Source organism: Trifolium pratense, linkage group LG5, assembly GCF_020283565.1.
Source record: "Trifolium pratense cultivar HEN17-A07 linkage group LG5, ARS_RC_1.1, whole genome shotgun sequence".
NCBI classification, from domain to species: Eukaryota; Viridiplantae; Streptophyta; class Magnoliopsida; order Fabales; family Fabaceae; genus Trifolium; species Trifolium pratense.
In genome coordinates, this window is record NC_060063.1 from 17,484,390 (window position 1) to 17,499,440 (window position 15,051).

A 15,051-nucleotide genomic window follows, 5' to 3' on the forward strand; every position below is an offset into this window, starting at 1 on the left:
GTGGATGATGTTCATACTCCCGAATTTTTGAACACGATTTATACGTCGGGACTTCCAAATCACAAGTTGAGACTTAAAGTTGGAGTTCTAGTTATGCTATTAAGGAATTTGAATAAAAAATTAGAATTATGCAATGGAACAAGACTTATTATTACGAGATTGAGAAAACGTGCTTTTGAAGGAAAATTTATTTCAGAAAGTAATATTGGTGATCAGGTTTTCATACCTAGATTTTCTCTGACACCATCTGACGTGAGAATTCCTTTTAAATTTCAACGGAGACAATTTCCTATAATGATTTCTTTGCGATGACTATTAATAAGAGTCAGGGACAATCTTTAAAGCATGTTGGGATATATCTTCCGTCGCCAGTGTTTTCACATGGTCAGTTGTATGTTGCAATTTCAAGAGTTACTTCTAGAAAAGGATTAAAAATATTGATCATCGATGACGATGGTGAAGATATGACTAAGACTTCGAATGTGGTCAATAAAGAAGTCTTCCGTAATATAACATAATTTTCTTTGTATGAATATTTATCCAAAATTATTGTTGAACTATCGTTTAATGTTACTCAACTTTTTTCGTATACCTTACATTATTGGAATTATCATATCTTATTTAATTATTATATATCTTACAGTTAATCAGACCCGTGCACCGCACGGGTCGATGTTCTAGTTAAAATAAATTTATTTCTCAAAAGCTACTAAAAATTAACTGCTCTGTAACCCAAAAAAAATATTATTTAGTTAAATAAACGATATTTATCAAATACAAAGTCATAAACACAATCAAAAACATTAAAAATATGTCCGCGAGTTTAACTCAGTTGACATAGACATTGTATTATATATGCACGAGCCGGGATTCGTCATCTCACTTATATACTTTTAAGGTGAAATTTATAGCAACTAGACTATTTGGAAAAAAAAAATGATTATTTAGTTCAAATAAGTGTTCTTTTGGCTACAAATGTACAACAATTTTGAAAGCTCTAAAAAATTGACAACGATAGTATCAAGTGATTTCAATGATTGGTGAGGTACGTAGAAAGAAATTGGACATGTAAGTGAATGGAGAAGACATTTTGGTCTTGAGTGGGGAGACTTGGGAGCATGTGAATGAGATATTGATAAAGCAAAAAACGCCATGGAAAAAGTGAAAGAAAAAATAAAAGATTAGGTGCGTTTGATCTACTAAAAAAAGGGACCGGACATGACAACTTTAGTTGTACTGTGTTTGATTTTAAAATTATTCCTGGTACTGGAGAAACTAAGGGTCAACGGATAGGACAAAAACTGAAATTTTTGTCGCACAAAACAATGGGACAACTTTTTGTCCTCTCCACATGATGTCTAAAATATCAAAATAATTTTTTGTTCATCAAACATCGTACAACAGAAAGTTTGTTTAATACCTTAAACGTTTGTATTATGTCGTTCTGTTCTGTACTTTTGTACTTATGTTTTGCGGATCAAACGGATATTTACATTTGATTTATTTATTAACAATTGATATTTCTCAGTTTATAAACTTTAGACGAGCCGGATTCCAATATGTGAAGTTAGATGTTTCTTAAAAAATTTCAATTATTGTTTCAATAACTATTCAAAATAACTTAATCAAAGCTTCATAGAACAACTTTTTGAATAATAACCACTTAGTTAAATTTCTTAGCCTACTCCAGCTGCCATTATCTTTGATGCAACAATAGAAAGTCCTTATCTCCATGGTTACAATAAAAGTGGTGGCTATAGACAACGGAGATACTGATGGTGGATGTTGGGTGGGGGATGGGTGGTGATAATGGAGGCTGTACCTGTCATGTTTGTGGCTCCCATATAGATTCTATATATTCTTAAACCTTTTGTAATACCCCGACTTTAATTAATAGAAGAAACATTAATTAGAGTGAATATTGTTATGGACTTGAGGAAAAGTGGTAAGGAAAGTGAGAGTTAATGTTATGGGAGACAACCAGTAAATGAAAAGAGAAGTAGTAATGGCACTATTGTGAATCTGAACAAATGCAAGGATTATAAGTATGTGAATAACAAATAGTACATGGGCCCCTTAGCACTACAACTCTCATTGTTCTCTCACTCACCTTGTAGCAAACACTTCTCAATCTTCTCTCTCACGCTGCCAACAACAACACAATACCTCCATTTGCAAAGAAATTCTTACATGTGTATTCTTAACAAAACTCATTCCCAAAGAAGTCATGAGAGGAAAGGACAAGTTGAAAGCTTCCTGTTTTGGCCGAATCACTTCCTATGTCTTAACAGATCTCATTTTCTCACCCAATTCCTCATGACTTGATTCATGCATGTGTTCAATTGGTACTTTAGTACATCTTCTGAGTGGGTTAAGACTTAAGGTGAGAATCACTAAACTCTTATCTTCCCTTCTGACCTTTCGATTCCCATTTTTGTATCAAGAGGGTTTACAAGATTCAATTACTTTCATTTTTGGTACTTGCATGTAAGATTCCAAGGAGAAAAGATCATGGCTATATGAGTAGAAGTTGAAAGATCAAAGATTAAGGAGGATGGGAACTTGCAGAAGATTGAAAATATTTATGGAAATTCATATGCTGGATGTACCCTCACTAAAATGGTCGTACCTCTCTCTGTGTTGGTCCAAATTTAACCATTCTTGATGTTCTGGATAGCTAACGTAATCCCGGTCGTTTAGGTACCAGCCTAGTGGGATTTAATGGAGAAATGAGGTCTCTGCGAATTATTGAAGTGAAGGGTTCAACACAAAATTTATGCAGAAAGTGTTTGGGATTGGGCTGCACTCAAACGGTAAATTATTCCTCTCTGTAACTCCGTTTGAATTTATTCTGATTGCTATGGAAAGCTAACTCAAACACGGTTGTTATGGTCCCGGTTTCATAAGTTATGAACGAGAATTGTGGCCAGTAGGTATTTTTGAAATTGGAACTCTGATGCTGATATTATGCAGAAAAATCTGCACACGAGTTTGGAGTAGTTTCGTTGCAAATTCCGCTTTTCGATGAGTTTCGGAAATGTCGGTGGTACTGTTCAAGCTTCGATTTCAGGTGGGTTCCCTTAGAGCCTTAAACTCTAGTTAGTTTAGCTCCATTAGTTTCCCCAAATAAAATAAATGCATGATAACAATAGTTCAGTTAGAATATCAGTTCCCCAATTTATCAATTGCATGACAATACTAGGATTTAAGGAATTTATTGAGTGAGAATGGTTAAATTCCCAAACTATTCTCCGTTCTGAATATATGGACTAATTATAGTGTCTGAAATTAGGAAAATATGGATTGTAGGTGATTATTGGCTTGATTTCTCAGAAAAATGCAAACAGGGTTCGGTACTGATGTACTCGCTTAGCGAGGAATGACTTCGTTGGGCGAGAGTGTCAAAATAGAACACTGCAGAATTTTACTTTAATTGCTAAGTCACTCGTTTATATTCCTATTCTTCCTGATGTATTTCTGTAGACACTATAACATCGTTACATATTTAGAATGTTAATCACACCTCAGGAAATTAAGTATCAGGAATCAGGACAGTTTATAGATACCCTGGGAGGGAATTCATGGGCAGGATAACAATCAGGATTATTAAGTTAAGTTAAGAAAGTCAATCAATTATGGTGGTTACTTATGTACCACGTTATGGGATTCGTTAGAATCCAATCATGTCATGATTGTGAGCTTCAGCCGTGTCGATGTATATTATTATCGCAGACGGACATGTCAGGCCTCTGAGACCGGCTCACCTCAGAGTGTCTTTGTTATGAATAAAACGAACAAGATAAATAATTTGTGTTACACCTTTATGTATTATGTTATGAAATTATGTTATGTAAATCATGTTTAGAGATTGACTATCAGGATCAGAGAACTATTAGTTCGTCAGTTGCCCCGGTGTAGACACCAATAGTAATTGGGTAGTAGGAATCCACTGAGACGAAGTGACTGTCTCATCCCCCACTTATTTGATTTCAGATAAACAGGTTGATCAAGATATCATGGTCTGCAAGAATGAAGTTCAGATACTTGGATTATTCTAGTTGAGCTGACGTCATGTTATCTTATATTTGTATAAGATTTAGTTTCTTTATGTTTTCAGTTGTTAGCTCAATTTAGTATTAATCTCTTGGATTTTGGATTTTGTAATCCTATTTATGTATTCGGACAATATGTAATGAAAATTTAATGTTTCCCGATTCAGTTATGTACACTTTTATCGATATTCTAGATAAATCGATGTGGGGTGTTATACCTTTGCTGCCAATAGAATCTCTAGAAAACAGAATGACAATGACATACTCCAAGAATTATGTTATTCATAGATTTTGAATTTTGTGCGGTCACTGACTGCGCACTGACTGCATAATTCATGCTTTTCTGTTTTTATGATTAGATATTTTTTCTTGATTTCCATTTCAAAATGTTCTCTGGACATTTTATCAATATGAGGATGCAGTCACAATTTATAAAGGGATATTTTGAAAATTTTATAAAACTTGAAGTTTCAATCTTCAAATTTTGACTGTAAGATCTATATCAGATGGTCAGAAAGTCGTAATTGTACGATTGCACGCAATTAGTGACCGCACATAATCCAAATCCGTTATTCATGCATCTTATGGGGTATAGAGAGGATCAGAATTAAAAAACATAAGAAGTACCTACCAAAGTAGCTTATTGACCAACACTTGAAGATATATAGTTAGGATTGTTTTAAACTTTATATTAGATCCTAACCAAACAAACGCCCAATTTATAAATGCTTCTGCTAGTGATACATTCGAGTCCCGCAACTATGCTTCATATCTAACAACGAATAAAAGCAGTAACAAAATGAGGTGCCATTAGAGTACAATCTTATTGTTGCTATATAGAATATATGATGAATTTGTACATTAAGAAACACATCTATCAACAGCTGTAGCAGATCTTTATATTCTTCGTAGAGAAGCCAATCTCTTTTCAAGCTCTTCAACATCTTGGGATTCTGATCTGCATGCACAAAGCAACACTTAAGTTAGAAACCAATAGAAGAAGTGGATATGTATAGGCAACAACATTCTCCATATGAATAAGGTTGAAGTGTACCTTGGAGCAACATTTTCAGTTGTCCTTGAAGCAATCCGACCTTTCGGAGCAGAAGATAACTACAGAAGAAAACAAATACAGTATCAGGCCCAATACTCATAAAAGTAATTAAAGAAAGAATCAACGCAGTGACAAGATTTGTCATAGAAGCTTTGATGTCAAGTCATGAACTACTAACTATTTCATAAACTTAAGCAGATGGGTGAAAACACACATGATTTTTTATATTGTATCTCTAACATATTAAAAGATTGGGTTGAAAACTAACCTGTGATGCAATATCCACTCCAATTTCATCAAGAACCTACAATGAATAAATGAAAATTAGATATGACAATGGGAACTTATCCTTAAGTATTTAGTAAGCTGTATAATTATGTTTGTCATTTATATTTACCTGGTTAGTGAGCTCTTCAGATTCTTCCTCGGCTTCATCTTTGTCTAAAGTTTCATCAATAGATTCTGACATCATCTCAATCTGCATTTAGGATAACATTATAAATATTTGGAGAGAAAAAAAAAAAATTAGTCTAATGCTATGGTTGGATCCTGCAGTCTCCTGAGGTTATCAGGCAAGCACAATATCTGCTTGCTCCAAGCTAATTAAAACGTGTAGTATAAAAGGGAAACTTGATGCTAATAAAGTTTTCACCTCACCGTGGTGGAGACAAAGGATTGGATCTATTGTAGGCTTGTAGCAACATTTACCTTGCTTTTGCTAGAGGCTGGTTCCACAAATTGAACCAATGACCTACTAGACACATGGTTTCAACCCCGATGCCGATGTTGTGCCAACTTTCCCCTTTTGACAGTTTATATAGTATGAAGGTCAGAGCCCACGCATCAGCTATCTTCTGAATCTTTTATTTCTTTTAGTTCTTAAGCTTAGATCATGAATACTTTAATTTTGGTTACTTTTTTTAGTTCTTATACTTCATTCTTTTTTAAATACAATCTCTCTATTGCCACAATCTTATTTCCAACCTCAGTTCCACTACCAATTTTTTTTATCTTTATTATTGACGCTTTTTCTAACACAACCTTTTCCAGTGCAACAACCACACTCACTATCATCTTCAGTATATAGTGCCAGGTTTTTTTTTTCCGGTTTTCAGCTGAAAAGTACTATCTTCATGACAGTGCACAAATCAAACTACACCCATAGTCGTCGATGTTTTTTATCCACCATCTCATAGTTGGTGTTGTGGTGAGGAGGTAGTGTTGTGATGAGGTGGTGGGTTGTTGGTGTTATGGTGGTGGTGGTGGTGTTGGATTTGGCGTCGTCGATGTTGATGTCGTGTGCGATTGGTTTTCTAGCATACTGGATTCTCTGACTGTGTCCAAATCTGTTGAGATTTGCAGGACTTTTTTTTAAGTCGCTGATGGTTTCCAAATCTGTTGAGATTTGCAGGTCTCTATGTATCTAGTTTACCTTAATCGCGCTGATGTTGACTGTTTTGGAGGCGGTCTGCGAGCTGAGACTCATCTGCCTAGGTTCTCATTCCACTGGTGTCCCATCGACTTTTGACTCAAGGAGTTGTTTTTTGGATTCTGATGGGCCGATTAATTTTGATTCGAGATCGGGAGTTAGTGTGTTTTGACATCTCTATGGGTCGGGTTGCTATCTTCTCCGGTGATCTGGAAGCTAAAGAGTGTCTTTCTAAGAATGGGATTAGAGTAGCCCTCTATTAGGTGGTGTCCATGGTTGTCAGGATCGGGATCCCACTAAAGATCGTTGGGATACAGAAAGATCGTAAATCGTAGGATCGTAACAAGGATCGTAAGATCCCACAAATTTTCGTAAACATAAAAAGTTTATTAATATTAAACATAATCAAAATATAAAAACTTCATTAATCTTTAACATAACTAAAATAGCTTAACTCTACTTCCAAAAAAAAAAAATAGCTTAGACTTTTAAATGATGATTATGAATAACTATGAATAATTAATGGAATTATGAATAATTAACGAAAATAGCATAGAATTGAATGATAATTATGAATAATTAATTGGATTAGGTAGCAGGTGAGTGAATTAGGGAGAGAGGAATGCATTAAACCCACCGATTCCCCATGTGAAATAACGCATATTCCTATTTCGCTGCAAAACGAAAAGTTTCCGAGTTGAAGCGGGTCGTTTTCGGGTTGGCTGGTGGTTTTAGACCCGGGTCATAAACGAGTCGATCGGGTCGGGTCGGTGCGAAACGGGTCGCGGCTTTGACAGAACTGATCGGAATGACACGAGGAAGATCGCTGCGCCCACGATTTTACGCTCTTCCTCGGCGATCCCACCGTTCCGGCGTTTCTTCCGATCTCTGTACCGCTCCGGCACGGTGGACTGTGTTTGTCGCGTAAAATCGTACGATCTCACGATCTATAGCGCGCGTTTAACAACCATGGTGGTGTCTGTTATGGTATTTTCATTGGTGTTCCGCTTATATACGGCACCTTTGTTTTGTAGCCCCTCTTTTACATATCTTTGTTCGTCTTGTGCAAAGACCTGAATATTTATAATAATATATTTGCCGTTCAAAAAGAAAACTACACCCATAGTCTTTGTTACTTATCTTTTACATAAAACATTTTTCCTTCATTTAACTGTTAGTTTATTGTTGTTCCTTGGATTACTTCTTTACCAAAAAAAATTCCACGGAAGGTCCCAACTGCTCAATACCAGTGAAAACAATAATTCCCCTTGTGGTATGCAATTAGAAATATAGTGTCAACCAATAAACAACCACTCTCCCGAAGAAAGTCTAACAACAGTTAAGAATGAACTGATTTTGCATGAGAACATATTGGAATAGAAATATACAAAAAAGGATAAAATTACCGTCATGTCCATTTGTGCTGATTGCTTTTGGAATTCTTGTATCACTTTAGCCTGCTTTGCCGGTGCCATTTGCTGCAAAGATAAGAAAGGTCATGATTACTGTATCATTCTAGTCATAAGCACAAGTTTTCAAAAATCTAACAATGACAGAAAAGCATCTATCACATATTACAAAATGTGGATTCAGTGCAAGCAGGAAATTTTCGACAGTACAATTGTTTTCACTTTTTTGTGTTAAAGTATAAACCATGGATGGAAATCACAAATATCTAGTCTTGTGTCGAAGATATCCTATGGAAGTTAAGTTGCTCTTAACATATAGCACGGATTGTTTTGTTTGCTTCTTTGGCAATGGCATATCAAGAGTTCAATATGGTATTAAAAGGGGCTAAACTGATTGTGTATATCAATAACTACTATAAAACAGAAACAATTTTAGTCCGCAATTTTGAATAATGGAAAGCAAAAAAGATACAAAAAATATACCTTATTCATTGCCACCATTGCTTTAGTTGCACCCTTCATCCCTGTCGAGATTGAAGTGCTTGCATATAATGCCTACAAAAGAAATTTGGAAATTATGAAAAATGGAAATCCAGTTAACCTCTTGAGAAGAAAAAAAAAGGACTTCTTTCACCCACCTGTGTGTGAGTTGCTACACCCCTGATCTGAGCACGACTTCCCTGCAAATTGGTTATCTGTTGGCGTAACCTAACTAGTTGACGAGCCAAGATTCTTGTAGCAGCCTGTAACCAGACACTTTGTTATTCAGCATTGCTATGTAGCGAATATCATGCATTCCAAATCAGTTCAAATGTACACAAATATATGCATACAATACAAGTTTCAATAGAAAGCAATGTTACAACTGCGTAGGGAAGATACTATAATAGTGCTTCACAAACTTAGGCCTAATCCAACTCCCTCCATTCCCATCCAAGAAAAAGACAATATAATTAACAGCATAATATTGATGTTAAACTGTTTGTTTATAATATTATATAAACTTCTAACTGGACTATCATCTCCCCTAAAGTACAAATTTCTTTTTGCAAATGGATTTCTAAGATGCTATAAGGCCAAACAAGTTGTAAAAGGAAACATTTGGTGGCAAGGACGAACACAGTGTAAGTCCTACTCTTTCTTGCTTGTCATTAATGTATTTCTTCCTGGAGATTTAGAGGACGGAAATTATATGGAGATTCTACTCTATATGATTTCCTTAGCGGAGGAAAGGTGTACAAATTGAATAATGTTTTGTATGACTGAAACCATATCCTCCTGCATGATTTGGGAGATTCACAAAAGGAAACTGTACTATTTATGTATGTTTAAACATCTGGTAAAGGAAAAATCAACAATTGAGTTTGGCATAAAGGATATTGTAAAGCTAAAAACTTTTAATTTAATTTGCTTATTTGCAACAAGGCATCTTCATCTTCCTCCTATCAAAGAAACACCAAATCGGGCATATGCAATCAAAATAGTTATCAAATTCATGTGTATGACCAAGAGTACGGCACTTACAACAAGCAAAGGATGGAATTCATTAGCACCTCAAGTCTAGAACTGGTAGAGGGAGTGTTCTAGAAAGGGTGGAGATCTATATAATCTAAAAATATACTAACTATGCAGGGTTAGTCATCTATAGGAGGTCAGCCTCATATTCTTATATGTACTTGTGGAAAAACTTTGTTGGATAGATGAGTAGGAAACTGAATGTAGTTGCTTGTATAAGTTCAAAAACTGAATTTCAAGCTATGACTCGAGGAATATGTGAGTTACTATAGTTGAGGATTGTACAGAATGACCTAAACTAAATATGAAACTCCGAAGTTGTTGCACACCAAAAAATCACCTATTTCCAATGCTTATAATCCAATGTTTAGCATAATAGGACAATACATATTAGGAAAGACCGACACTTTCATCAATGAAAAGTAGATAACTAAATGTGTTCCCTTGAACATTGGTAGGTTTGTTGGTAAGATAACTTCTACAAAGCAGTTTCAAGATCTTACCTCATTTCCAGTTTTTGCTTCTTTTTTAATCTCTGCCACCAACTTCTTTTCCTACAGTACACAAGGCAATGAAACAGAACATAAAATTACTAAGAAAATATGAAACAGAACATAAAATTACTAAGAAGATCTCTGGTAACACTATTTACCTCCATCTGAAGCGATGCTATCTCTCTTTCAATTCCTAAAAGAAAGAAATGTTACATAAGTGCTTATTTATCTAGGGAATATTTGGTATGTGAGATTTAAAAAAATTGAAAGAATAACATGAGAGATAATCACATAAAATTTCAATCACACTTATTTCACTTTTAGAAACATTATATAACTTCCTTAATTTAGAAAATAAATACAAGCCTTCCCCACTCCTATAAAAAATCTTCCATCCCTATAACCAGAAAAAAAAAAAAAAAAATCTTCCATCCCAACATATCCTTAAGTAATCTAATTGGATGTGAAGCATTGCTAAGGGCCCGTTTGGAATAGCTTATTTTTGAGCTTATACAAAACAGCTTATGCAAATAAATAAGTTTTTATATATTATTATAAGTTTGTCAAGATAGTTTATGAAAAAATAGCTTATAAAAATACAGTTTTTGTTAGTGGAAACTTATAAATTAACATAAAACCTTATTTATTTGCATATAAGATGATTTGCAATTTTGCATAAGCTATTCCAGACGGGCCTTAAGTCCTACTTAATGCCTTGTAATGTATAGTCAGAAATAAGAAAGAACGAGAGTGAACAAAAGAAAACAGAGAAGAATATTACAGAAATCCCACTTTAGTAAAATAAATAAAAAATTATATTAATGTACATTTCACCTTTAAGGCTTTAACTATTTGATTGTAACTATTAGTGTTCAACCTTTATGCCCTATTTGGATAAACAGCTTATTGGCAGCTTATAGCTCAAGCGTTTATGTATAAGCTTACATAATAAACTATTTCTATAGAAAAAGAAGAAAAAAAATTAATTTAATTTTTTTTGTATATACTGCTATGTGTCTTAAGTTTTGTGAAATTGATAAGCTCAAATAAGTCAATCCAATCAAGGCTATGCCTATGTGTGTATACTGCTATGCTATGTGTCATAAGCTTGTTTATCAACTAGCATAAGTTTTGTGAAATTGATAAGCTCAAATAAGTCAATCCAATCAAGGCTCTAAAACCCCTATGAATTATAAGATATTCATTATTTCAAGCATGAATATGCTTGAATTATGTAATTCATTGATTATTATATTGAAATATGAACCCAAAAAACCCCATCGTTGTTAATTTACATTACTGTAGTGTATTATTATAAGTGAAATTTCCAGTGTAATCATGAAGTGAATAAATTATCAGTAATCCTACCGATTCTGTTAACCATTAAGATCATGTGTTCATCCTAACGAAAAAATACAAAAAGGGAAAGAAAGACACAAATTTAAGGAAGAAATGAAACGCAAATACTATGAAGCACCGTGTGTTTTCCTATTTAAGGTAGTTTTTTCCTATTTAGAAAAGAAATAAATAGTAAAGCTCTTTCTAATCTAGCAATTCATATAGTAAAATCAAATGGAAAAAACAACCAAAAAAAAGTAATTAGTCGATAATTAAACTACAATTCTAAAATAAGCAGAAGAAAATCGAAAATCAAGTAATTAATAATTTAATTACCTCTAGTTGCAGTAGACATTTCTCTCTTACTTTGTCGCAGAGCTTCTGTCATACAAAAAAAAAATAACTAAATGAACTTCCACTTCTGAAACACAACGAAAAAGTAGATCGAAGTTAAGAAACAGAAAGTACTGATTTGTTACGTAAGAATTAGGGCAAAATAAAAAACCTTTGGGTGAGGTTTTCTTCTTGAAGATGTTCATTGTTGTTGAAGAAAATGAAAACCTAATTGAAGAAGAAGCGAAGTGGAGGAAGTAACAGTAGCAGCACTAGAGTGATGAAGAGTGTGTGTGTGTGTGTGTGTGTGTGAGAGAGAGAGAGAGAGTATGAATGAATGATGAGAAGAGAGACGTTAGGGAACGTGCTGTGACACGTAACCAGTTGTACTCCAACTAGCCGTTACACCTTTTAGTATATTGACTTGAATAATCTAGCGACACACTCTTTAACAAACACACTCTCTTTTATTGGTTGAAATTCACATGGGTCCCATAAAAAAATGTGGACCCATATAACTTTTATGGGACTCATATAAATTTTAACCAATAGAAGAGAGTGTGTTTGTTAAAGAGTGTGTTGCTAGCACTCCTCATATTGACTTACATCTAATTTCATTTTTAACTAGCTAGACACTCATGCACGGCAGTCGCGCCATTGCCGCTCCTCACTCGGTAACCTGAAATAATAATTTATTGGAAAGTAAATCAAAAGATTAAAAAAAAATATCATAAAGGATGTAATATTTGGTAAAAAAGAAAAAGAACAATGGTAAAATCATCACCAAAAACTTATGTCCATGTATTCAATATATGAGTATAAATATAGCCCGTAAAAATTATTAGAAAATAGACAACCTTATTAATATGTTAGTGAAAATACAGGTCTCGCAAAAATCATCAAAATAATTAGGTCACCGTATTAAATATTAAATATGAGTATGACCCGTAAAATTGTAAAAAAAAATAGACAACATAAAAAAATAGGTTTTCATGTTAATATATGAGTATAAATATAGGTTCCACATATATTATAAAAGAACGTGTAACTAAAAGATCAGGGGTTCGAATCTTGTTGAGAATTTTTTTAGCATTTTAATATTCTACTAACTTTTGAATAAAGACACAAAATAACCTTAATTGAATGATGTGGCAAAAAATTAAAAAGGGGCAAATTGAGAATTTCTTATGTATATTCTTTTCTAATATAGGTAGATATTAATAAATCTTGTAGAAATTAAAAAAAAAGTTCTCGTATTAATATATGAGTATAAATATAAGTCCTACATAAATTATTAAAATACAGAAAACCTTATTAATAAGAAGAAAAACATAGGTCCATCAGAATTCACACAAAAAGATTATGTCCACTATTAATATATGAGTATAACTCATAAAATTAATAAAAATATATACAACTTTATTAATATATGAGTAAAAATATAAGGGCCCCATAGATATAACCAAAAAAAAATTAGGTTTCCATATTAATATGAATATAACCTGTAAATTATTTTAAAAAATAGACAACATAATATATTAGTAAAACACAAGTTCCGTGAGACTAAATATAGATTCTGCATAATCGTAGATATAACCAAAAAAATTAGGTTCCCATATTAATATGAATATCACCCATAAATTATTAAAAAAAATAGACAACATAATATATTAGTAAAACACAAGTTCGGTGAGACTAAATATAGATTCTGCATAATCGTAGATATAACCAAAAAAATTAGGTTCACATATTAATATGAATATAACCCGTAAATTATTAAATAAAAAATAGACAACATAATATATTAGTAAAAATGGATTTGTAGATAAAAAGGAAAAAAAAAAGTGTAATCTGCCTATATTAAAAAAAACGTGGCAGATGGTCGTTATCCAGTTAATAAATATGCATAAGATATATCAATGCCCAGTTAATAATTGATTTTTATTTAATAAAAAAATTGAATTTTTATAAAGTGGGGTAATTTTAATTTGAGTTACATACAAAAAATTGGATTTGTAGATAAAAAAAAGTGGGAGAAGTAACAAATAAAGTAGGGTTTTGTGGTTGCAATTGGGCATTTAAATCATATTGACTATATGTTGGTTACAAAAATATATCAAATTAATTGATATGGTTTAGTGGTAAATGTAATAAGAAGTGTAACTAAAAGGTCTCAGAGGTTCGAATTTTGTTGAGAAATTTTTTAACATTTTAATATTCTACTAACCTTTGAATAAAGACACAAAATAACCTTAATTGAATGATGTGGCAAAAAATTAAAAAGGGGCAAACTGAGAATTTCTTATGTATATTCTTTTCTAATATAGGTAATATGTTGGTTACAAAAATATATCAAATTAATTGATATGGTTTAGTGGTAAATGTAATAAGAAGTGTAACTAAAAGGTCAGAGGTTCGAATCTTGTTGAGAAATTTTTTAGCATTTTAATATTCTACTAACCTTTGAATAAAGACACAAAATAACCTGCAAAAAATTAAAAAGGGGCAAACTGAGAATTTCTTATGTATATTCTTTTCTAATATAGGTAAGATTTTTCTAATTTTTTTTAGGCTTTAATGCACTTTTGATCCCCCTATTTTAAAAAACTTGAACTTTTGATCCCCTTATTTTAAAAGTCAAATTTTTTATCCCCCTATTTTGAAAAACCTGAAGTTTTGATCCCCTATTTTAGATTTTTCTGAATTTTAGTCCCCGAACTCAATTTGGTCAAATTTTTGCTGATGTGTCAAATTAACTTATTATTGACGTGGCAGTGTCCATGGTGACAAAACGTTTCGATGTCTTTAATTTTTTTACATCAAATATTTTAAAAGTATTAAACAATAAAATAATTAATTAATAATAATTTAAAAAACAGTAAAATTAACCTCTATACATATATATAATAAAAAATCAGTAAATTACCCAAAAAAAGTTAACGATCGCGGACAAAGTCAATGAACGATTAAGAGTGAGCGAACAAAGACGAAGGATGTTAACATAAGCGTGATTATTTGTGTTTCTGATTTCTTAGGGTGTCATGATTTGGGAACCATCGTTTGCTTTTCTAACTTCTTTGAGTAATTTACTGGTTTTTAGTTATATAATAATGTAAAAGGCTTTATTTATTTATTTTTTTGACAAAGTAAAGAACTTTATTTTAGTTATTATTATATAATGTAACGAGGTTTATTTTATGTTTTTTAATTATCATTAATTATTTTATTATTTTAATAATTTTAAAATATTTGATTTTTAAAAAAATTAATGACGTGAAAATGTTTTGTCAACATGGAAACTGTCACGTCGTTAATGAGCTTGACAAATCAGCAAAAATCTTATCAAATTGAGTTGGGGGACTAAAATTCAGAAAAATCTAAAATAGGGGTATTAAAACTTCAGGTTTTTCAAAATAGGGGATAAAAA

At 32.5% G+C, this 15,051-nt stretch overlaps 1 protein-coding gene and 1 long non-coding RNA gene across 6 annotated transcripts; one reads left to right on the top strand and one right to left on the bottom strand.

The window, feature by feature from the left end:
* The first annotated feature begins 1,870 nt into the window (after window positions 1–1,870).
* LOC123883651 lies at window positions 1,871–4,222 on the top strand. 4 transcript variants are annotated; one of them, XR_006800352.1, is made up of 4 exons: window positions 1,878–2,383; window positions 2,493–2,813; window positions 2,908–3,070; window positions 3,994–4,222. It is a non-coding gene; the product is annotated as an uncharacterized LOC123883651 (long non-coding RNA). The 4 variants fall into 4 exon arrangements; XR_006800351.1 differs by having other exon boundaries at window positions 1,881–2,383; window positions 2,974–3,070; XR_006800349.1 differs by having other exon boundaries at window positions 1,880–2,383; window positions 2,493–3,070.
* Window positions 4,223–4,743: 521 nt separating this feature from the next.
* LOC123883650 (vacuolar protein sorting-associated protein 2 homolog 2-like) lies at window positions 4,744–12,006 on the bottom strand. 2 transcript variants are annotated; one of them, XM_045932546.1, is made up of 11 exons: window positions 11,797–12,006; window positions 11,628–11,672; window positions 10,112–10,146; window positions 9,963–10,013; window positions 8,583–8,687; window positions 8,428–8,499; window positions 7,942–8,013; window positions 5,504–5,584; window positions 5,375–5,410; window positions 5,107–5,165; window positions 4,744–5,010 (listed from the first exon to the last, which is right to left on the bottom strand). In XM_045932546.1, exons 1-11 carry the CDS (start codon window positions 11,828–11,830, stop codon window positions 4,950–4,952), a joined length of 651 nt encoding a protein of 216 aa, XP_045788502.1. In that variant the 5' UTR covers window positions 11,831–12,006; the 3' UTR covers window positions 4,744–4,949. The 2 variants fall into 2 exon arrangements, with proteins under 2 accessions (XP_045788502.1, XP_045788503.1); XM_045932547.1 differs by having other exon boundaries at window positions 11,628–11,712; window positions 11,797–11,926.
* Window positions 12,007–15,051: the final 3,045 nt, after the last annotated feature.

What these genes read in the sequence shown, in the direction of transcription:
- LOC123883650 (XM_045932546.1), bottom strand. Translation starts at nt 11,830, where the DNA reads ATGAACATCTTCAAGAAGAAAACCTCACCCAAAG. An exon ending in AATGTCTACTGCAACTAGAG is followed by an intron (nt 10,147 to 11,627) that starts GTAATTAAATTA and finishes TCTTTCTTTTAG; the next exon opens with GAATTGAAAGAGAGATAGCA. An exon ending in CAATGGTGGCAATGAATAAG is followed by an intron (nt 8,014 to 8,427) that starts GTATATTTTTTG and finishes TTATCTTTGCAG; the next exon opens with CAAATGGCACCGGCAAAGCA.